This window comes from Grampus griseus, assembly GCF_964374135.1.
Source record: "Grampus griseus genome assembly, chromosome: 6".
NCBI lineage: Eukaryota > Metazoa > Chordata > Mammalia > Artiodactyla > Delphinidae > Grampus > Grampus griseus.
Window position 1 is genome coordinate 8,503,533 of NC_139000.1, and position 24,014 is coordinate 8,527,546.

General features: G+C 42.1%; 1 protein-coding gene across 3 annotated transcripts in view; it reads right to left on the reverse strand.

The window, feature by feature from the left end:
* RALGPS1 (Ral GEF with PH domain and SH3 binding motif 1) overlaps positions 1-24,014 on the reverse strand; it is a 282,818-nt gene that overhangs the window by 139,302 nt on the left and 119,502 nt on the right. For all 3 annotated transcript variants that reach the window (XM_082657473.1, XM_082657474.1, XM_082657475.1), the window contains one exon: positions 4,946-5,072. In XM_082657473.1, the coding sequence (XP_082513599.1) occupies positions 4,946-5,072 (127 nt within the window). The remainder of the gene's footprint in view (positions 1-4,945; positions 5,073-24,014) is intronic.

Genomic DNA, 24,014 nt, shown 5'->3' on the forward strand with positions numbered 1-24,014 from the left:
CCCCCCGCCGCCATGGTAAACCCTCACACACCGTCCTGAGGACAGAAAGCACATTGGAGTCGCCTCCTGTTCTTTCAGTCTGACTTGTACACTGCAGGAGTCATTCTGATGCAAGGATGAGAAATGCAGTCCGATTGGCTCAAGTGGGGAGGGAAATCCTCGTAGCAGGGAAGGAATAGGAGCAGGCGGTGGAGCTAGGCTCACTCAGGGACAAGGAGGGTCTTACAGGAGAACAGAGGCCCGTACGGAGTCTCTTGGGAAGTACCTGCCAGGAAGAGGCAGCTGAGATGAGGTGATCAGGGACAAGGAGGGGGCATCTGTCCAAAAACTCAGTGGCAAGGGGCCCTGGCACGGACTACATGTCCGCTGCAAGTGTGGACCTATCCTGCGGCCTGATGAGAGCCATCATGGTCACGCACGAGGGGCATCTGGCCAGAGGCCTGAATAGGGGACTCATCTGAAAGGGAGGGGTCTGGGAGCATACGCTGAGTCTGATGAGAAGGGACACAGGTCAGCAAGGGGAGATGGTATTCACTGAGTCAGCCCTTGGCTGAGGCCCACCGACCAATCTCTCAGAAGCCCAAGACAGCACTGGTTTGTGGTCCAAGAACAGAGTGTCACAAGAAAGAGCCAAGACAATTCATCCCACTTCACATAGCACCCGATGGAGGCCATTCACAAGTCATAAATGGCAGAGGACATACAGGTGGCAACTGAAAGGGAGGAGTAGGAAAATAATGACCTGAACAGTGGAGGTAGGCTGTCAGGAGAGGGCAGTGTTAAGAGCTTAGGGCTTAGGGCTTCCCTGGTGGCGCAGTGGTTGAGAATCTGCCTGCCAATGCAGGGGACATGGGTTCGAGCCCTGGTCTGGGAGGATCCCACATGCCGCGGAGCAACTAGGCCTGTGAGCCACAACTACTGAGCCTGCACGTCTGGAGCCTGTGCTCCACAACAAGAGAGGCCGCGATAGTGAGAGGCCCGCACACCGCGATGAAGAGTGGCCCCCGCTTGCCACAACTAGAGAAAGCCCTCACACAGAAACGAAGACCCAACACAGCCAAAAATAAAAAAAATTAATTAATAAAAAAAAGAACTTAGGGCTTATAGCCGCACCACTGGGCCAAGGCCTGGCTCTGCCACTCTCCAGTTATGTGACCCGGGGCAACCTCTCAGCACCTGCTTATTCACTGGGCCATTTTGTGAGCATTCATTGAGATGGTGCATTAAAATACCTAGCAAGGTACTGGGCACAGAGAAAGGAGACAATCAACAGCAGCTCTTGTGATCATTTTACGAGAGAGAAGAGGCCATCCTTAACGATCCTGGAGCACCTCTGCTAGTTGAACCAGTGGGCTGCACCCTAATGCCATCAACCCATCCTCCAATTGATTAGCCCCAGGCAAGGTGGGAGTGGGCTTGGGAGCTGCGCACACCAACATGCCCTCCACCTGCAGATCTGAGAGGAAAGGCGCTGTAGTTTACAGCAAGCAGTAAGATGAGAACAAGGACAGGATAAGGAAGCGTGAAAAAAGAGTGATAATGCAATAACATGGCTTAAGTCTAAACAAATGGGAAGGACTTTTACTCCCCTAATAAAGGCAAGATCTCTCATATTGGGCCCAACTACATACGGTTTTTAAGGATCACACTTAAGACAAAACAACTTAAAATATTAAAATGCAAAATATAGTCAAAGATTTATAAAATGAATGCAAAGGAAAAATAAATCAGATTTCAAAGAATTAACACTAACGAAATAAAAGCAAATAATAAATGGAATCAAGATCATTTTGTATGGGACACACTTCATAATGAATCTGCAACTGTTATAAACTTCTATATAGTCATTCGTTGGTATCCATGTGGGATTGGCCCCAGGGCCCCTGCAGATACCAAAATCCAGGGATGCTCAAGTCCCTTATGTGAAATGGCATAGTATTTGCATATAACCTACACACACACTCCCCTACACTTTAAATCATCTCTGGGTTACTTGTAACACCTAATACGATTAAAAGCTATATAAATAGTTGCCAGCACCTGGCAAGTTCAAGCTTTACTTTTTGGAACTTTGTGGATTTTTTTTCCAGAATACTTTCAGTCGAGAGTTGGCTGAATCCATGAATGCAGAACCTAGGGATATGGAGGGCCAACTGTATACTAAATAATGTAAGGCAGAAACTGTTAGAAATGCAAGGGGACTCTAAGACATATTTCTGTCCTTGACAGACCAGGTTGTCAAAAATGAAAAATGTGAATGTTGTAATGATAAGAGTAACTTGAGAGATTACATCTTTTCCAGCGCCCATGAAATATTTATACCAACTGATGTTATATTAAACCACAAGACAAATATCAAACATTTTAAAAAACCTAGAAAGCATATGTTCTAAAACAATGTTAAAAAAAATTAGAGAGAAGACCATTTTTAAAAACCAAAGCCCTTCATAGCTGTGTTATGCATAATAGTGAAATAGTGAGCCAAAATAGTGTTATCCAAAAAGTGAAACAACTCACATATCCGTCAAATGATGATAGATAAATAAAATGTGGTACATCCATTCAATGGAATATTATTTGGCAATAAGGAGGAATGAAATACTGATCATGCTCTAACAGGAATGAACCTTGAAAACATGATGCTCAGGGAAAGAAGCCAGTCATAAAAGACCACATTGTACAATTCAATTCATATGAAATGTCCCAAATAAGCAAATCTATGAAGACAGAAAGTAGATTAGCAGTTCATCTAGGGCTGAGGGTGAGGGGGTGGAAGGCAGGTGGCTAGAAGGAAAAGGAGTGACTATGAATGGGTATGGGGTTTCTCGTTGGGGTGATTAAAAAGTTCTAAAATTGACTGCACTTATGGTCGTACAACTTTGTGAATATACTAAAAACCATCGATTGTACATTTTAAATGGATGCTACATGAATTATAACTCAATAAAGCCATTTGAAAAAACCAAAAATAAAAACTCAAGCCCTTGAAAATTAAAAAAAACCACTACCTTAAATACACTTGGATAAAAGAAAAACTGAAACTATAATTACAGAACATTTAAAGATATCACTGAGTACACTATGCATTAAAACATGTAGGATACAACAAAAGCAGCAATTAGATGGAAATATATACCCTTAACTGTTTTCCAAATGAAAGTAGAAAGAATAATATATATACAAATAAGCCAATAATTTGTTTACAATAACAAAACAACTTAAGGAAAGCAGAAGAAATGAATTATAAAAGACAAACGCGTAAATTCCATATTTCGTCAAATTTAGGATGTCATCTATTATAAATTTAGGATGCACCATAATTTTATGTAACACTAAGAAAAACTGCTGCCAATTAAACAATGTCACAATGCTTTGTTAGCATCAATTGAAAGATGCATCCCAATTTGAGAGATTTAAAAATGTGGAGGAGAAAAGCACATCCTAGACTAATGGAATATAGTAGATTAGAAAGCAGGAAGACAATGTGACTGATAAACAAATACGAAGTCTAATTCTTTGGAAAGACCAACAGACGTACCTCTGGCAAAGCAAATTAAAAACAGAAAGAGAAAACAAAAATGAAAACAATTAGGAATGCAAAGCAAATATAACCATACATACACAGGAGGTTAACATTTATAGTGAGTATATAAAACCCTATGTTCAAAAACATTAAGTGAGGAAAAACTTTATGCTAATAATTTCAAAAACTTGGGTCAAATGGACAATTTTATACTAACATTAAGTTTTCCAAATTAGATTTAAAAGAATTAGAAAATTAAATACACAATGCTCATAGAGGACAGTTAAAAGTTGTCAAAAATGTATCTCAAAAAACTTACACTAGATTTCTGAAAATACTAGGAGTCACTTCCATAAAACCTTTATTTCCCTTGTTCTTAATACTATTTTATATCATAAAGAGATAGAAAATTTTCATAAAATTACCGTAACTGTGAAAAACCAAACCACAAGAAATACTTTTCACCCGTCAAACTGGCAAAAGAAAAAAAAAAGAAAGGAAAAGAAAAAAAAAAAAAGCACATGAAAATACACAGCATTTGTGCACATGGGGAAAATAGGCAATTTCTTCCCCTTCTAATGAAAATATAAGTTGTTACAACCTCTCCGGAGAGTGTTTTGAAGTATACATGAAAAGGCACACAATTTTGCAAAGTTTTGACCCAGTAATCACACTTCCAGGAATTTATTACAAGGTAAGATTCCTAACTATATAGGTGATTTTTGCAACAGGGATGCCCACTGCAAAATTTTAATAGCAAAAATGTATAGACAAATGTCAATATTAGAGAGATCCCAGTTGCACAAATCCATGTGATGGGACTGAGCCATAGTATAGAAATGCAGGTAATAACATTAAATGTTCACGACAGAGTAAACATACAGATTCTATATGCATCCAAACGAATGAAAAGATATGAAGCAAAACAGGGATTATCTCTAGGTGGGAAAGAAAATGCTACTAATTTTCTTCTCTTCCAAGTTCCTTGCAATGAACATGTATTATTTTCGAATCAGTAAAATCAATAATCATTATAATAATTCTGTTGGAACAAATCTTATATATTAATAATGTCCAGAGAATCAGAAGAGAGGGGTTTGGGCCTGAGTTCCCCCAGTTCAAGAAGATGTGGATAAACCAGTAAGAGTCCTGTGACCCTTCTGAGCTGCAGGCTGGGGAGGCTTGGGATTCACAGATCATTTGTATTAGCAGCAGAATATCCCTTGTTTCAAGACTCTCATCAGGAAATTCCCATCTTTAGGAAGTATCAATAGCCTGTTCTAACCCAAGGAGCCAACCAATCACCTCTTTATCCATGGCCCATGCTGCTTCATGGAAATTTCTCAACTAGAAATTGTAAAAACATCTTATCTGGCAGTGAGCAGGTTTCTTAAAAAATAATAATCCAATTCAGACTCCTACCTAGATAGGGAATACTGGGAACCATCTTCAGGCTTCGGATATATTCCCGAGTCCGCTTGTAATTATCTTCTTTAGACATCAGGTAGTCCAATTTCTCAAAGGTGGTCTTGTCTTTTCTATTCAACAGCTGGAGTGAGAAAAAAACAGAGTATGAGAGAGAAGAGAAATAAGCTGGAAGAAGCAAAAGAGAAAGGATAACTGCAGATGAAAACTAAAAGGAAATGTCCCAAATGGCACGTCTATGATGTGCAGAATCCTGGGCACAACTAAGGATTTTAAGGTGCTGTTTCATGTAGAGATGGAGTGTTTCATAGCCTCGACTTTGTCATTTTTCATAGTCTCACACTTGGAAGATACCCTCCAAAGTTACCTAGTCCCTTGTTCTAGATGATGCCAGAATCCCCTGCATAGCACCCACCTTCACGGCGCATAGACCCTGCAACAGCAAGGAGCTCAGAGAGTAAAGCAAATTGCTCAAGGTCACCTAGAGCTATTTCACAGTCACATCAGGTCTCTCTCCCTGTGTCCACAGAGAGCTTCTTGCTCTCTCCTCAACATCTCTGACATTGCTAAAGGCCCTGGAAGATCTCATACGCTTCACCTGCGTGTGCTGCACACATAGCCAGGCCATCTCTCCAATCTGGTCTATCTCCTCCAGATTCCCTGTGGTCTATGACTGTGTCATATTTACACTGGGTACGGTGTTCTACTCAAAATAAGCCAAACTTCTTTTCCATATGCAGTCATCTAAGGGGTGATTTAGTTATGCAAATACAGGATGAGCAGGCACCCACAGCCCAGAGATTAGAGAAGTAAGAGCCCTCATGACTGAGATCTCTGGAATGTAAAGCTGGTCACCAGGGAAGGGATGGCTCAGTGTTCATAAGGAGGCTTCTTGGAAGAAAGAAATAGAAACTGAATCCTGGTTCTCCAGACTTGACGCTAAGGACTCATGCTGTGGTCATCCTGCAGGTCCCAAGTCAAGGCCCAGTGCCAGGAAATGGCAATAAGTCTCCTTGAATAAAATGGCTTTAAGAAAAGGAGTCTAGGCTGAGAGCAAGCTTGAAAAAGAGAATGTGGGGAAGGATCAGCCAGAGAGGGCTGGCTTTGGCACAGCATGTGACTGATGCTGGGCACCCCCAAGTTTAGCTTCCAGGGCCAGTGCCTCTGGGATCTGAGATCCATGGCGGAGCCCAGGAGAATAAATGGAGGTGTGGACCCTAGGCCAGGAGCATCCTTGGTCAAGTGTGGTGTTGAGACCCCATGGTCTGTGCAAGGACCGGGACCAGCAGCCCTGTCACATCAGTCAGACTGAGATAGGCCAGTGGTCAATAGCTCTATCACACAGCAGAGAGAAGTAGAACAGTGACTGTCCAGCACCAGGGGAAGCTGGCCTTTTGTACTGAAATAGCCCCTTTGGGTTCCTGGGACCCAGGTCTGCAAATTCCAAACTAAGGCCATGCCTGGTGCACCAGCGAACTCAGGCTGCGTCGGCCAATTCCTTGATCCTCAGCCTCTGGAGTCACAGGGGGTGCAGCCTCTGGAGTGCACAGAGGGTGCAGCCCAGGTGAGCAGTGACAGCTTAAGGACTTCAGAGAGGAGAGGCAAAAGAAAAACCCGAAAGGAAGGTCCCAGTGATAGAGAAGTTGGAGAGTAAATAGCAAGCTGTTTTTTTTTTTTTTCCATTGAGAAATTCAGGACACATCAGGGTGGGGATGCTACACAGATGCTAGGGATGACGGCTGCCTAACTGGCTTGCTAATTTAAGGCTGTTATTCATCACATTAACAAATGGACAGGAAATCACTCCATTTCCCATTTGTTGTTTGTAAAGTACCGTAACATACAACTCATCTGGTCTTTACAAAGCCCAGGGACGAAAATGGAGCCAGGGTTACTGCCACTATTTCAGGTTCATAATCACAAGGATTAAGTGACTTGTCAGAGTATCTTTGGGGAACTTGATTCAATAGAGGAGAAAAATGTATATTATAGCAACATGGTAAATAAATAAATAGAGACCGAGAACCCAGACAAACAACAAGTAAATTATGGGCGAGGGAAGCGTCAAGGAAAGCTGTATAGAGAGAGGCATTTGAAATGAACATTTAAGGATAAGGAATTCACTAAATGAACTACCTATACCCAGATGAGAACCAGATACTCTAGTTGTGAATTTCCCCATTGTAAAGTTGAGCAGGCCCCTCACCCCCTTGGCTGGCAGGTCATCTCTTTATTAATGAAACCTAGAACCCCACCGAATCCTTTGGCAGCCACCATGTTCATCCAGCAGTCAGACAAATCCCTGTGTTATCCTCACACACACTGCAGCTGAGCCATCCTGGGGCCCAATGCTCCCTCCACTGGGTCTCTGGACCCAGCTGAGGGATTGCCCTTGTCCCCTGGCATGTTTGGCCTATCTGCCTAGCCTGTCAAGTGCCTCTATGCATGGCACCACAGAGTTGATCAGCAGGACATCTGTGTCCCGACATAGGCATGACCAGGCCAACATGATTCGAGCCCTGGAGGATGTCCCTAAAAACCACCCTGAAGATTGACCTCAAACCAACAACTGGGGTTCTTTAGTGGAGTGGGACAACCAAAGGCAGCCACATTTGCATGCTTCCTAAATTTAAAACCAGGCTCCTCCAGGCCACACCTCTTTCTGTTAACCTTTTCTCTACACACATACTTCCTACCCACCCTCCATCCTTACCCACACACACTCACACACACATTCAGAGGGCTGGGACTGGTTAACTACACTCATCGGCTCCATTATGTGCCCACAAGCGAGATCCAGGATGGCATCAGATTCCTCAGTAGGAATGCACAGCATGCTAGAAAACATGAAAAAAAGCTCAGAACATCTATCTCCCATGCAAGCATTTGCATACTACTTGAGAACTTCCCCCAGCAAAATGAAAAGAATAAACCAAGTCCAGGAAGATATGGGATATAGGAAACAGTGGACCCAGTCCAGCAGTAGTAAAGGGAGATGACAGATAAACAGCAAGACTCAAGAATGACTGGTCTACATCTATCAAGCCCAGAAGAGATGTCTCCAGAGAAAGAGAAGTCTTGATAGAAAACCTGACAGAACAGCACATTTGTGGGGGGGGCGGGTGGATATATTTATTATGTATAATAAAAATAAAATTAAATGAAATAAAGATTTTATATACAATACATAAAAATCTGGTAAGATATTATATATGTTTATGTGTGTATTTACATATACATATAAAATATATGGTAGATAAGTGGTAGCTAGAGTAAGAATTTTTCCTTAAAAGAGATTTAGAGGAACTTCCCCGGTGGCGCAGTGGTTAAGAATACGCCTGCCAATGCAAGGGACACTGGTTCAAACCCTGGTCCGGGAAGATCCCACATGCCGCGGAGCAACTAAGCCCGTGCGCCACAACTACTGAGCCTGTGCTCTAGAGCCCGCGAGCCACAACTACTGAAGCCTACGTGCCTAGAGCCCGTGCTCTGCAACAAGACCAGCCACTGCAGTGAGAAGCCTGCGCACTGCAACAAACAGTAGACCCCACTCTCCGCAACTAGAGAAAGCCCACGCGCAGCAACGAAGACCGAATGCAGCCAAAAATAAGTAAATTAATGGAAAAAAAAGAGAGAGAGAGAGATTTAGAAATGCCGGGGAAACAAAAGAGTATTCCAGAAAAGACATGTTATTCGTAGTTAACCACTTGACTATACAGAGAACCATAGTTGCACATTCCTAATAATTAAAACATGAATACTCATTTAATAAAAGAGATTTAACCATAGTAACATGAGCGTTTTTGAAGAAGGAGGAAAGGTGGTTCAGGAAAACTAAACCAACATCCATCATACGAAGAAGTCACCACATACTGTCTAAAGTGAGTGGATCAAGAAATTGTAGCAAAAACTCATTGATGGAAACATGGCAGAAATTACCAGAAGAAACCACTAAATAACTCTGAGTGTCTGCCTCTGGGGGAATGAATGGGGTATGGAGAGACAGAGCAATGAGTGTTAGTTGTTTCACTAAGACTTTCAGTACTTAGTGATTTTTAAAATTCATGTGCATGTATTATGCTGGAAAAATTCTTTTAAGTTTCATTTTTTAAATATAGGATTTGTTTATTCAAAATATAACAGCATTTACTTGTACATGTTTTTGTTTGTTTGTTTGTTTGTTTGTGGTACGCGGGCCTCTCACTGTTGTGGCCTCTCCCGTTGTGGAGCACAGGCTCCGGACGCGCAGGCTCAGCGGCCATGGCTCACGGGCCCAGCCGCTCCGCGGCATGCGGGATCCTCCCGGACCGGGGCACGAACCCGTGTCCCCTGCATCGGCAGGCAGACTCTCAACCACTGTGCCACCAGGGAAGCCCAACTTTTACATGTTTTAAACTTTTATTACAAGTAGAGCCATAAACTGGAAACCTCATGTGAATTGAGGGTCCTTTAGATTTTAGAGTTTACAGGAAGCCTCAGGAAGAAACCATCAGAACTACATGGAAGAAACCATCAGAACTACATGCAAGAAAACAAATTATCTGCCTACCTAAGTCAAACAGATACTAAAAGCATTCATGTTCAGGAAAAGAGGTAAGGAAATAAAATTAAGGAAAAGTTCACTAAATACAACAGGCAACTTCACTTCTAGTAAAGTTTAGAAGTATTGGGCCACCCTGAGATTTCCCTTCCATAATATTTATCACGATTGTGATCATCTGTACGATTATATCTGTGGTTCCCTCAGCAAATGAAGACTCCCATGAAGGTGGTGACCATGCTGGTTGTATTCACTCCACTATTCCCTGCAACTGGTATGGTTCCTGACACAGAGAAAACACTGCCTAAAGATCTGTTGAACAAAAGAATGAGAAAACTAACAATGACAATTTAAAAATTCAACTCCTTGGAAATTTTTGAACACTCCAATAATTCTTGGGTAAAAGAAGAAATAAAAGCCAAGGTAATGGACTATTTACAAACCATAAACATATAAAACGTATAGATCACTATAGGTTAAACTATGTGATGAGGCCAAAACTGTACTGAGAGGAAAAATGCATGGTTTTTAACTCTTATATAATTAAACAATATGAATATAAATGAACTTAACATTCAACTCAAGAAACTAGGAAAACTGGGCGGAGTGGGGGAGCAGGAGTAGGAGAAATTGATTAATAGATAAAATTAGGAATTATGTTTTTTAAAATATATATATATATAACTAAACACCTAACCTATAGACATGATAACTAAACCCAAGAACTAAATTTTATAAAAATCACAATAAAACAGGTAAAATCTCTATTAAGTAAGGCAAAATGCAAAAATATACATTAGGATTGAGAAAGGGGCAAAACCACATAAGCAAAGTGAACTAAAATTACAAGGTAAAAATAAAATCCCTGAATATTGATTTTAAATAATTTTCATGGTGGCAAGTATCAGCTGCAAGGGATAAATGGAACCCATAAACCACAGGGTCAAATGTCACGAAGATCACAAATCTTGGTCAAACACCTGAAGAAGCAGGTTGCTTTTGGAAATTTCCCTTATCATGCTCTGAGAGCCTATATGTGGCACTCATACTTGACTAATGATGAAAAATTCCCTTCTTCTGGTAAATAGTTCAAAACAGGAAGCTGTCTCCATAGAAGAAAAAAATAAGGCCCTCCAAATCTACTTTATGAGGACGTTGGTATCTTGTTCCCTTGCCTTGAGAGAATAACATTTCTTGATACATGGAAATGTTTTTCAACAAAATAACATTTCTTGATACGTGGAAACGCTTTTCAATGAAGAACCTGTTGCTTCAAATACGTTAAAACTGGCTCAAAATTCTATTTTAATTCCAGTGTCTACTGTTGGTATGGAAAGAATTTTTAGTGCTGCGGATAATCTATGGACCAATGGATTCAACAGACTGAGTATGGAATGAAACTAGGGTGCTTTAAAAAAAGTAATTTTTACCTCTTTAGATACAAACTATTGGTTTCTGAAAAATAAACTACAAAGTCATATATCTAATGTAAAATATTAGATGCAATGGAGACTGTTATAAGTAACATAAGAGAAAACTATGACTTTGAAATTTAGTAAGTGTCCTGGCTAGCTGTCCATATCTGTCTTTGACTAAGGCTATTTTAAACTCTGTACAGATAGATGTTAACCTGTAGAAAACGTAGTAATGCAAATAATTCCAGTCCATATAAAGGCATATGATGTCTCATGGAATCCCACTGATCATCACCCTGGGAAAACTGACTAATTTTCTATCCATTTTAAAGATTATTCCGGGCTTCCCTGGTGGCGCAGTGGTTGGGAGTCCGCCTGCCGATGCAGGGGACGCGGGTTTGTGCCCCGGTCCGGGAGGATCCCACATGCCGCGGAGCGGCTGGGCCCGTGGGCCATGGCCGCTGCGCCTGCGCGTCCGGAGCCTGTGCTCCGCAGCGGGAGAGGCCACAACAGTGAGAGGCCCGCATACCGCAAAAAAAAAAAAAAAAAAAAAAAAAAAAAGATTATTCCCAGGTGGCGCAGTGGTTGAGAGTCCGCCTGCCGATGCAGGGGACACGGGTTTGTGCCCTGGTCCGGGAGGATCCCACATGCCGCGGAGCGGCTGGGCCCGTGAGCCATGGTCGCTGAGCCTGCGTGTCCAGAGCCTGTGCTCCGCAACGGGAGAGGCCACAACAGTGAGAGGCTCGCGTACCGCAAAAAAAAAAAAAAAAAAAAAAAAAGATTATGTCAGCCTTCTTTACCTGACCATAAAAGTGTAGTAATCTCAGTTCTCTTGGAATACAGTTGTAATATCTTACTGGTTCTCATACTAATTAATGAGTTAAATAAAATATTTGACAAGTATTCATTTATACTTGTATGAGTCATGATTTTATCTTTTAAAAAATTATTAACAGTTTATATGCACATACACATATACACATACATACATTCACATGCATACATACATACACAATGCATAATCTTGTAGGACAATTTTAATCATGTATTTCCAATAATTTTGCTAATTAAAAAAAAAAATCTGCTCATGGCAACCCCAGGAGACATTCCCACAAAGCCCCAAGAGCAGGGCCAGGAGGATGTGATTGGTCCTTGAACAGAAGTTTGCCAAGGGCCCATCCTGGGTCCAGAGTTGGTCTGTGTGGGTGAGGAGCCAGGTACCCAATGTACACCCCAATTTGTTCAACCTGGTTGAGCCATGGGAAAGGCTGGCTAAGGCAAGGAAGGGTCAGAAACACTATGAGAGTGCTCTGGAAGGAGAGAACAAACTCCATTATGGGAAGGAGGAACCAGGAAGAGGTGGTCATAGAAACGAGTCTTGAAGGCTTTCAACCAGCAGAAATGGGGCTGGAGAGGCTCCAGAAGCAAAAGAATGCACGAGCAGTGGCCTGGAGGTAGGAACACACAGGGATGCTTAAGGGAGCAGCAGTTTGGCAGAAATGCAGGCAAGTGTTGCCTTGTACAAGGCTGGAAGGTGAGAGAGAGATAGAAACTTCCCATTTGGCAAAGTTTTTTTTTTTTTAATAGATGTTTATTGGAGTATACTTGCTTCACAATACGGTGCTAGTTTCTGTTGCACAACAAAACAAATCAGCCATATGCATACACATGTCCCCATATCCCCTCCCTCTTGAGCCTCCCTCCCATCCTCCCTATCCCACCCCTCTAGGTCATCGCAAAGCACCCAGCTGATCTCCCTGTGCTATGCTGCTGCTTCCCACCAGCCAACTATTATACATTGGGGCGATGCTACTCTCACTTCGCCCCAGCTTCTGCCCCCCACCCCATGTCCTCAAGTCCATTTTCTATGTCTACCTCTTTATTCCTGCCCTGCAACTAGGTTCATCTTTTTTTTTTTTTTTTTAGATTCCATATATATGCGTTCGCATACAGTATTTGTTTTTCTCTTTCTGACTTAACTTCACTCTGTATGACAGACTCTAGGTCCATCCACCTCACTACAGATAACTCAATTTTGTTTCTTTTTATGGCTGAGAAATATTCCATTGTATATATGTGCCGCATCTTCTTTATCCATTCATCTGTCAATGGACACTTAGGTTGCTTCCATGTCCTGGCTATTGTAAACAGTGCTGCAATGAACACTGGGGTGCATGTGTCTTTTTGATTTATGGTTTTCTCAGGGTATATGCCCAGTAGTGGGATTGCTGGGTCATACGGTAGTTCTATTTTTAGATTTTTAAGGAGACTCCATACTGTTTTCCATAGTGGTTGTATCAGTTTACATTCCCACCAACAGTGCAGGAGGGTTCCCTTTCACCACACCCTTTCCAGCATTTACTGTTTCTAGATTTTTTGTTGATGGCCATTCTGACTGGCGTGAGGTGATACCTCATTGTAGTTTTGACTCGCATTTCTCTAACAATTAGTGATGTTGAGCATCTTTTCATGTGCCTCTTGGCCATCTGTATGTCTTCCTTGGTGAAATGTCTATTTAGGTCTTCTGCCCATTTTTTAACTGGATTGTTTGGTTTTTTTGATATTGAGCTCCATGAGCTGTTTGTATATTTTGGAGATTAATCCTTTGTCTGTTGTTTCATTGGCAAATATTTTCTCCCATTCTGAGGGCTGTCTTTTTGTCTTGTTTATGGTTTCCTTTGCTGTGAAAAAACTTTTAAGTTTTATTAAGTCCCATTTGTTTATTAAGTCCCATTTGTTTATTTTTGTTTTTATTTCCGTTACTCTAGGAGGTGGATCAAAAAAGATCTTGCTGTGGTTTATGTCAAAGAGTGTTTTCCCTATGTTTTCCTCTAAGAGTTTTATAGTGCCTGGTGTTACATTTAAGTCTTTAATCCATTTGGAGTTTATTTTTGTGTATGGTGTTAGGGAGTGTTCTAATTTCATTCTTTTACACGTAGCTGTCCAGTTTCCCCAGCACCACTTATTGAAGAGGCTATCTTTTCTCCATTGTATGTCTTTGCCTCCTCTGTCGTAAATTAGGTGCCCATATGTGTGTGGGTTTATCTCTGGGCATTCTACCTTGTACCATTGATCTATATTTCTGTTTTTGTTCCAGTACCATACTGTCTTGATTACTGTAGCTTTGTGGTACAGTTTGAAGTCAGGGAGCCTGATTCCTCCAGGTCTGTTTTTCTTTCTCAGGATTGCTTTGGCTATTCAGGGTCTTTTGTGTTTCCATATAAATTGTAAAAATTTTTGTTCTAATTCTGTGAAGAATGCCATTGGTACTTTGATAGGGATTGCACTGAATCTGTAGATTGCTTTGGGTAGTATAGTCATTTTCACAATATTGATTCTTCCAATCCAAGAACATGGTATATTTCTCCATCTGTTTATGTCATCTTTGATTTCTTTCATCAGTGTCTTATAGTTTTCTGAGTACAAGTCTTTCACCTCCTTAGGCAGGTTTATTCCTAGGTATTTTATTCTTTTTGTTGCAGTGGTAAATGGGAGTGTTTCCTTAATTTCTCTTTCTGATTTTTTGCTGTTGGTGTATAGGGATGCCAGAGATTTCTGTGCATTAATTTTGTATCCTGCAACCTTACCAAATTCATTGATTAGTTCTAGCAGTTTTCTGGTGGCATCTATAGGATTTTCTATGTATAGTATCATGGCAACAGCAACAAGTTTTACTTTTTCTTTTTCAATTTGTATTCCTTTTATTTCTTTTTTTTTCTCTGATTGCTGTGGCTAGGACTTCCAAAACTATGTTGAATAAGAGTGGCGAGAGTGGACATCCTTGTCTTGTTCCTGATCTTAGTGGAAATGCTTTCAGTTTTTCACCATTGAGTACAATGATTGCTGTGGGTCTGTCATATATGGCATTTGTTATGTTGAGGTAGGTTCCCTCTATGACCATTTTCTGGAGAGTTTTTATCATAAACGGGTTTTGAATTTTGTCAAAAGCTTTTTCTGCATCTATTGAGATGATCACACGGTATTTATTCCTTAATTTATTAATGTGGTATATCACATTGATTGATTTGCATATATTGAAGAATCCTTGCATCCCTGGGATAAATCCCACTTAATCATGGTGTATGATCCTTTTAATGTGCTGTTGGATCCTGTTTGCTAGTATGTTGTTCAGGATTTTTGCATCTATGATTTTCAGGGATATTGGTCTATAATTTTCTTTTCTTGTGATATCTTTTTCTGGTTTGGGTATCAGGGCGATGATGGCTTTGTAGAATGAATTTGGGAGTGTTTCTCCCTCTGCAATTTTTTGGAAGAATTTGAGAAGGATGGGTGCTAGCTCTTCTCTAAATGTTTGATAGAATTCGCCTGTGAAGCCATCTGGTCCTGGACTTTCGTTTGCTGGAAGATTTTTAATTATGGTTTCAATTTCATTACTTGTGACAGGTCTGTTTATATTTTCTAATTCTTCCCGGTTCAGTCTTGGAAAATTGTACCTTTCCAAGAATTTGTCCATTTCTTTGTGGTTGTCCATGCTATTGGCATATAGTTGTTTGTAGTAGTCTCTTATAATCCTTTGTATTTCCGCAGTGTCAGTTGTGATTTCTCCTTTTTCATTCCTAATTTTATTGATTTGCGTCTTCTCTCTTTTTTTCTTGATGAGTCTGGCTAAGGATTTATCAATTTTGTTTATCTTCTCAAAGAACCAGCTTTTAGTTTTATTGATCTTTGCTATTGTTTTCTTCGTTTCTATTTCATTTATTTCTGCTCTGATCTTTATGATTTCTTTCCTTCTACTGACTTTGGGTTTTCTTTGTTCTTCTTTCTCTAGTTGTTTTAAGTGTAGATTTAGATTGCTTATTTGAGATTTTTCTTGTTTCTTGAGGTGAGACTGTATTGCTATAAACTTCCCTCTTAGAACTGCTCTTGCTGCATCCCACAGGTTTTAGGTCATCGTGTTTTCATTGTCATTTGTTTCTATGTATTTTTAAATTTCTTCTTTGATTTCTTCAGTGATCTCTTGGTTATTTAGTAGTGCACTGTTTAGCCTCCATGTGTTTGTGTTTTTTACGGTTTTTTTCCTGTAATTGATTTCCAGTCTCACAGCGTTGTGGTCAGAAAAGATGCTTGATATAATTTCAATTTTCTTAAATTTTCCGATGCGTGATTTGTGACCCAAGATGTGATCCTGGAGAATGTTCCATTTGCCCTTGAGAAGAAAGTGTATTCTGCCACTTTCGGGTGGAATGTTCTATAAATATCAATTAGATCTGTCTGGTCTATTGTGTCATTTAAAGCTTGTGTTTCCTTATTTATTTTCTGTTTGGATGATCTGTCCATTGGTGTAAGTGGGGTGTTAAAGTCCCCTACTATTATTGTGTTACTGTTGATTTCTCCTTTCATGGTTGTTAGCATTTGCCTTATGTATTGATTCCTATGCTGGGTGCATAAACATTTATAATTGTTATATCTTCTTCTTGGATTGATCCTTTGATCATTATGTAGTGTCCCTCCTTATCTCCTGTAACAGTCTTTATTTTAAAGTCTATTTTATCTGATAAAAGTATTGCTACTCTGGCTTTCTTTTGATTTCCATTTGCATGGAATATCTTTTTCTATCCCTTCACTTTCAGTCTGTATGTGTCCCTAGGTCTGAAGTGGGTCTCTTGTAGACAGCATATATATGGGTCTTTTTTTTTTTTGTATCCATTCAGCCAGTCTGTGTCTTTTGGTTGGGGCATTTAATCCATTTACATTCAAGGTTATTATCGATATGTATGTTCCTATTACCATTTTCTTAATTGTTTTGGGTTTGTTTTTGTGGGTCTTTTCCTTCTCTTGTGTTTCCCACTTAGAGAAGTTCCTTTAGCATTTGTTGTAGAGCTGGTTTGGTGGTGCTGAATTCTCTTAGCTTTTGTTTGTCTGAAAAGCTTTTGACTTCTCTATCAAATCTGAATGAGATCCTTGCTGGGTAGAGTAATCTTGGTTGTAGGTTCTTCTCTTTCATCACTTTAAGTATATCCTGCCACTCCCTTCTGGCCTGCAGAGTTTTCCCTGAAAAACCAGCTGATAACCTTATGGGGATTCCTTTGTATGTTATTTTTTGTTTTTCCCTTGCTCCTTTTAATATTTTTTCTTTGAATTTAATTTTTGTTAATTTGATTAATATGTGTCTTGGTGTGTTTTTCCTAGGGTTTACCCTGTATGGGACTCTCTGTGCTTCCTGGACTTGGGTGACTGTTTCCTTTCCCACGTTAGGGAAGTTTTCGACTATAATCTCTTCAAATATTTTCTCAGACCCTTCCTTTTTCTCTTCTTTTTCTGGGACTCCTATAATTTGAATGTTGGTGCATTTAGTGTTGTCCCAGTGGTCTCTGAGATTGTCTTCAATTCTTTTCATTCTTTTTTCTTTATTCTGCTCCTCGGCAGTTGTTTCCACCATTTTGTCTTCCAGCTCACTTATTCGTTCTTCTGCCTCAGTTATTCTGTTATTGATTCCTTCTAGTGTATTTTTCATTTCAGTTATTGTGTTGTTCATCTCTGTTTGTTTGTTCTTTAGTTCTTCTCGATCTCTGTTAAACATTTCTTGTATTTTCTCAATCTGTGCCTCCATTCTATTTCCGAGATTCTGGATCATTTTTACTATCATTACTCTGAATTCTTTTTCAGGTAGATTGCCTATCTCCTCTTCATTTATTTGGTCTTGTAGGTTTTTACCTTGCTCCTTCATCTGTGACATGTTTGTTTGCCATCTCTCTCTTTTTTTTTTTTAATGAGTGGGATTGTGTTCTTGTCTTACTGGTTGTTAGGCCTGAGGCTTCTAACACTGGGGTTTGTAGGCTATTGGATAGAGCTGGGTCTTGGTGCTGAGATGAGGAACTCTGTGAGACCTCACTCCTATGAATATTCCCTGGGGTTTGAGGTTCTCTATTAGTCCAGTGGTTTGGACTCAGAGCTCCCACTGCAGGAGTTTTGGCCCAGCCCCAGGTTTGTGAATCAAGATCCCACAAGCCACCTGGGGTGGCAAAAATCACAGCAGTAACCAAGTAAAAAATAAAATTAGACTAGGAAACTAACATATATGTTAGGAAAAATAGAAAAATTAAAATATAGATGAATCAACAACCAGAAGGTACATCAGTACCACAATAGTAAAACAGAGGAGGAGAGAAAAGAGAAAGAAAAAAAGGGGGGAGGCCTTGACTGTGGAGGGCGGGGCTTAAGCAAGGGTGAGGTTTGTGTGGTGGGCAGGGGCAATGCTCAGGACCCACAGGGCTGGAAAAGGCCCTGGGGGCTGTGGGGGTGGAGCTTAGGCTCAAGGAACAGAAGGAGCCCAGGCGTGCCCCCCACCCCTGGTCTCAGAGGGCAGGGGACCTCACCTGGGAGCCCAGCAGGCTTCCTGAGCTCGAGTGGGTGGGGCAAACGCCCTCCACTCCTCTCCCAGAGGGCCCCTCCTGCCTGCCTCTCCTGATCTCCCCAGCCTCAGGGGCGCCGATCCTATCTGGCCTCCACTTCTCCTGCCCCCTCAGTCCCCCTACATCCTACCAGTTCACTTTGGGCTTCCTCCCATCTCCTTGGGCGTCAGAGTCCCCCACCAGCGGCCGGCAGGTGCCCTAGTTGTGGGGAGATGCTAACTCCGTGTCTTCCCACATGGCCACCTTGGCCTGGCAAAGTATGTTTTTGACTTGGCCATTCTGGATACTGTGGACATGTGATGACCAATTTGACTGCTTATTCTACTTTTCCGAATATTTCAACTCAACTTGCCAACAGGGTGCCAATCACAAGCAGCTAAGCATGAACAGTGAATACAAATCAAAGGGGAAAGAATGAGTTGATTGTGGCTGTGTTTGAACAGGAAATTCCTCTGGCCAGCTCTTGCATCTCTGCCGCACGTGACTTGGGGTTCTGGGTGGCTATGTTGCTGGTGGCAGCAGATGCTCCACTGGCCACAGCTGAAAGGTTTATGGTTTGTTTTCTAGTGTCAGGAAGTAGGTGTGAAGTAGGTATGAAACCTTTTGATATTTGCTGCCATTGCCCAAATGCCTCTACTATGTCCTTTGTACTCTGCAAGAATCTCCCTACCCGAGGGATTTCATCAAGTGCCACATTCCCAAATGCAAGTTTTCCTCAAAAACACCCATCGAGACAAACCAAAAACCGTCTCTCTCATCCAAGCTCGGTATCTTCCCTAACTCTAAGGGATCGCTGAAATCCAGGGTTAAAAATTCAAATGACAGTTTAAAATAGACTGACAAAATATTCATTATTATAAAACTAGAGGCAGCGTAATGAATGCTAAAATGATGGATTAAAAAGAGCAGCAGCAAAATGGTTACATCATGCATCAAAAAGAATAAAATACCTGGGACTAATTCTACCTAAGGAGGAAAAAAACCTGTACTCTGAAAACTGTAAGACGCTGATGAAAGAAACTGAAGACAATACAAACAGATGGAAAGATATACCGCATTCTTGGATTGGAAGAATCAGTATTGTTAAAATGACCATACAACCCAAGGCAATCTACAGATTCAATGCAATCCCTATCAAATTGCCAATGGCATTTTTCACAGAATTAGAGCAAAAAAGTTTTTTAATTTGTATGGAAACACAAAAGACCCCAAATAGGCAAAACAATCTTGAGAAAGAAGAACAAAGCTGGAGGAATCACACTCCCTGACTGCAGACTATACTACAAAGCTACAGTAATCAAAAGAGTATGGTACTGTCACAAAACAGACATATAGAACAGGCTAGAAAGCCCAGAAATAAACCCACACACTTATGGGCAATTAATTAATCTATGACAAAGGAGGCAAGAATATACAATATAGAAAAGATAGTCTCTTCAATAAGTGGTACTGGGGGCTTCCCTGGTGGCGCACTGGTTGAGAGTCCGCCTGCCGATGCAGGGGACACGGGTTCGTGCCCCGGTCCGGGAAGATCCCACATGCCGTGGAGCAGCTGGGCCCGTGAGCCATGGCCACTGGGCCTGTGCATCCAGAGCCTGTGCTCCGCAACGGGAGAGGCCACAACAGTGAGAGGCCCGCGTACCGCCAAAAAAAAAAAAAAATAAGTGGTACTGGGAAAACTGGACAGCTACATGTAAAAGAATGAAATTAGAACATTCTCTAACACCATATACAAAAATAAACTCAAAATGGATTAAAGACCTAAATATAAGACCAGATACTATAAAACTCCTAGAGGAAAACAGAGGCAGAACACTCTTTGACATAAATCACCACAATATTTTTTTAGCTCCATCTCCTAGAGTAATGGAAATAAAAACAAAAATAAACAAATGGGACCAAATTAAACTTAAAGCTTTTGCACAGCAAAGGAAACCATAAACAAAATAAAACTGACTGACAAGGGATTAATTTCCAAAATATACAAACAGCTCATAAAGTTTAATATCAAAAACACAAACAACCCAATCAAAAAATAGGCAGAAGACCTAAATAGACATTTCTCCAAAGAAGACATACAGATGGCCAACGGGCACATGAAAAGATGCTCAATATCGCTAATTATTAGAGAAATGAAAACCAAAACTACAATGAGGTATCACCTCACACCAGTCAGAATGGCCATCATTAAAAAGTCTACAGGGCTTCCCTGGTGGCACAGTGGTTGAGAGTCCGCCTGCTGATGCAGGGGACACGGGTTAGTGTCCCGGTCTGGGAAGATCCCACATGCCGCGGAGCAGCTAGGCCTGTGAGCCATGGCCGCTGAGCCTGCGTGTCCAGAGCCTGTGCTCCACAACGGGAGAGGCCACAACAGTGAGAGGACCACGTACCACAAAAAAAAAAAAAAAAAAAAAAGTCTACAAATAATAAATGCTGGAGAGGGTGTGGAAAAAAAGCAAAACCTCCTACACTGTTGGTGGGAATGTAAACTGGTACAGCCACTTTGGAGAACAGTACGGAGCCTCTTTAAAAAACTAAAAATAGAGTTGCCATATGATCCAGCAATCCTACTCCTGGGCATATACCCAGACAAAACTCTAATTTGAAAAGATACATGCACCCACTCTGTTCATAGAAGCACTACTTACAATTGCCAAGACAGGGAAGCATCCTAAGTGTCCATCGACAGATGAATGGACAAAGAAGATGTGGTACATATATACAATGGAATACTACTCAGCCATAAAAAGAATGAAATAATGCCAGTTGCAGCAACATGGATGGACCTAGAGATTATCACACTAAGTAAGCCAGAAAGAGAAAGACAAATATATGATACCACTTATATGTGGAATCTAAAAAAATGATACAAATGAACTTATTTACAAAACAGAAACAGATTCACGGACATGGAAAACATACTCATGGTTACCAAAGGGGATAGGGTGGTGGGGTGGTGGCGGGGAGAAAAAAAGAAAAAGAAAAAAGTCTCATAGTGCAATTTCATGTTAACTTGTTCACTAATTATACAATAAAATTGCTGGAAGGACTTCCCTGGTGGCGCACTGGTTAAGAATCCGCCTGCCAATGCAGGGGACACAGGTTTGGGCCCTGGCCTGGGAAGATCCCACACGCCGCGGAGCAACTAAGCCCGTGTGCCACAACTACTGAGCCTGTGTGTCACAGCTACTGAAGCCCGTGCTCCACAACAAAAGAAGCCACCACAGTGAGAAGCCCGCACACCGCAACAAAGAGTAGACCCCATTTGCTACAACTAGAGAAAGCCTGCGCACAGCAACGAAGACCCAATGCAGCCAAAAATTAATTAATTAATTTTTAAAAAATAAATAAAATTGCTGGAGTAATTTTTTTTTAAAGAAAAAAAAATAACAGTTACATCAGAGAGTCCTGTTCTGGAGGAGTGGTGAGTACAGACACACCCCCAGCCCAGCAAAGGGTGGGGAGTGCTAAAAATTGTCCTTAATCAGGGAAGTGAAAACACCAGAGCTATGTCGTAGGGTGATCACTCCATGGGTGGTGTGAGGAAGACAGTAAGACCAGAAGCAAGGAAACCAGCTAGAAGATGATGATGTTACCAGGTCATAAATCAGAGGGCCTGGCTTACAGTGATGGCAGCCTCTGCCAGCCCATTTGAAAATAGTCAAGAAAAGTTGAAAATAATAATAATAATAACAACAACAACAGCGGCAGCAGCAGCAGCAGTCAATACTTATCTAACCCTTACTATGTGCCAAGCATGGTTCTAAACATTTTTTCATATATTTACTCATTTAATCCTTACCATAAGAGGCAGGTCCAAGGCTGAGCCTGGGAGTCCACACTCTTAATCTGCAAGGGACACTGCCCCTCATTTCTTGGCCTGTGGTCCCCATACCAATTCAGGTCGCGTGTACTGAGACCCAACAGCTACCTGAGGTACAGGCTGGGGCGACAGTTTCTCACAGGAACTTTTTCCCTTGAGGCTTCCCCAGGCTGAGCAGAGATTTTCTGACGAGGGACACTTGCTGGCTCTCTGATTCCTGTGAGTAGCTGAATTCCAGCCCCCCAAGTGCAGACATTGGAACCCCAGCCCCCCGCCAGCTGCAAAGGTCTCCACACAGCGCCTTCTCTGAACTCTGCTCGCCGTGCTGACTCTGAGAGCATTCTTTATTTCTAGCACATGGTGACTTCCCTTTCTTGGCTTCTGGTTCGCTTTGCTTCTTGATTTTTAATTTGGTTTATCTGTGTTTGTGTGTTTGAAGCAGGCAGTTGGGAGGGAGGGGCTTTCCCCCTCATCACCCCGTCTACCATATTGCCTCAAAGTCCAAAAAGTCTGCTCAGAGAGTCTCCTGGCACTCACGATCACTTCCTGGAAGCAAACTTTGATTTCTGACACGCCAAGGGTGAGCTGTCAAAGGAACACAGGAGCAGAGGGCTCCGCGGAGCAGGCATAGGAACGTGGGCCTGGGGCTCCAGAGACAGCTGGGGCGAGAGCAAGGAGGCAGCCACCACCGGGGCACAGAGGACATGGATGAAGCTCTCCAAGCTGGGGAGAGCCCCACGGGACAGGAATCGGATTGGGGAAGGTGAGAGCTGGGTCAGAGCCTTGCAGCACACTTACAGCCAGTGGGTAAGAGGGACAAAAGCAGTCAGGGAGGAGCCAGCTGTCAGAACAGCGGGAAGGGAATAAGCCAAGCAAAGAGAGAGTTTTCAAGAAGGGGGTGACAAAAGTTGTGGCAAAGTCAAGGAAGAGGAGGGTGCAAATATCCACAGAACTCATAATTCTGAGAAACAGTGCAGGCAGGGCTGCCAAGGAATGACTGGGGGATGAGTAATCAGAGGCTGCAAATGTCAGTTTCCTCTGCCTTCCCTCCCCCACCTCACCTCCCACCTGAGACAGGCAGCCCATGCCCGTCACCACTTTCTCAACAACATTAGAGGGGCCACTGGGGCCCACATCAGACACAGGGAAGGAGAGGCACTTCCCGCATGAAAGACTAAAATCCAAAATACGTGACGCCACACATCTGCCTTCCTGGGATATTTGCTCAACGACCCTGTGCCCCCAGATGCCTGAAGTGAGAGCCCTGCTCCCAGGAGGGTTCCCCTTCCAGGCCGCCACCCTGCACACCAGGCCGCCTGACCCACCGGCTGTGACTTCCTCCCTACCAAGCTCTTCAGTTTTCACTTTGCTGCTGCAGATGAGTCAAACTCTCTGGATGAATTCAGTAGGAAAGAGCAAATCATAATAGGAACGTGCACAGAGCAAGCAGAGTGTGTGTGTGTGTGTGTGTGTGTGTGTGTGTGTGTGTGTGTGTGTGTGTGTGTGAGTGTGTGTGTGTGTGTGCACGCGTGTGTGTATGTGTGTACACACGATGTATAGCATACAACTGTAATTAATGAGTGAATCGCCCATAGTCAGGCATTCCATACCCCCCAGGTCACTCCTCTATAAGTCAGGCTCCTCTTGGGACCACCCTGATCAGAGAAAAGTTTTCACCCTCTTGCCAGCTGCTCAGGCCCCAAACCTAGGGATCGTCCTCCAGTCTCTTCCTTTCTTCATCTCCGACATCCTATCCAGCATAAATCCTGCCACCTCTGTCTTCAGAATGCCTCCCCTTTCAGCCTCCTTCTCTCCATGTCCACTGCCACCTCCCCGATGCTAGCCAGCATCACCTCACTCCTGGATTCTGCCCTAACCCTCTAACCTGGCCTCATTTCCACTCCGGCCCCCCTGC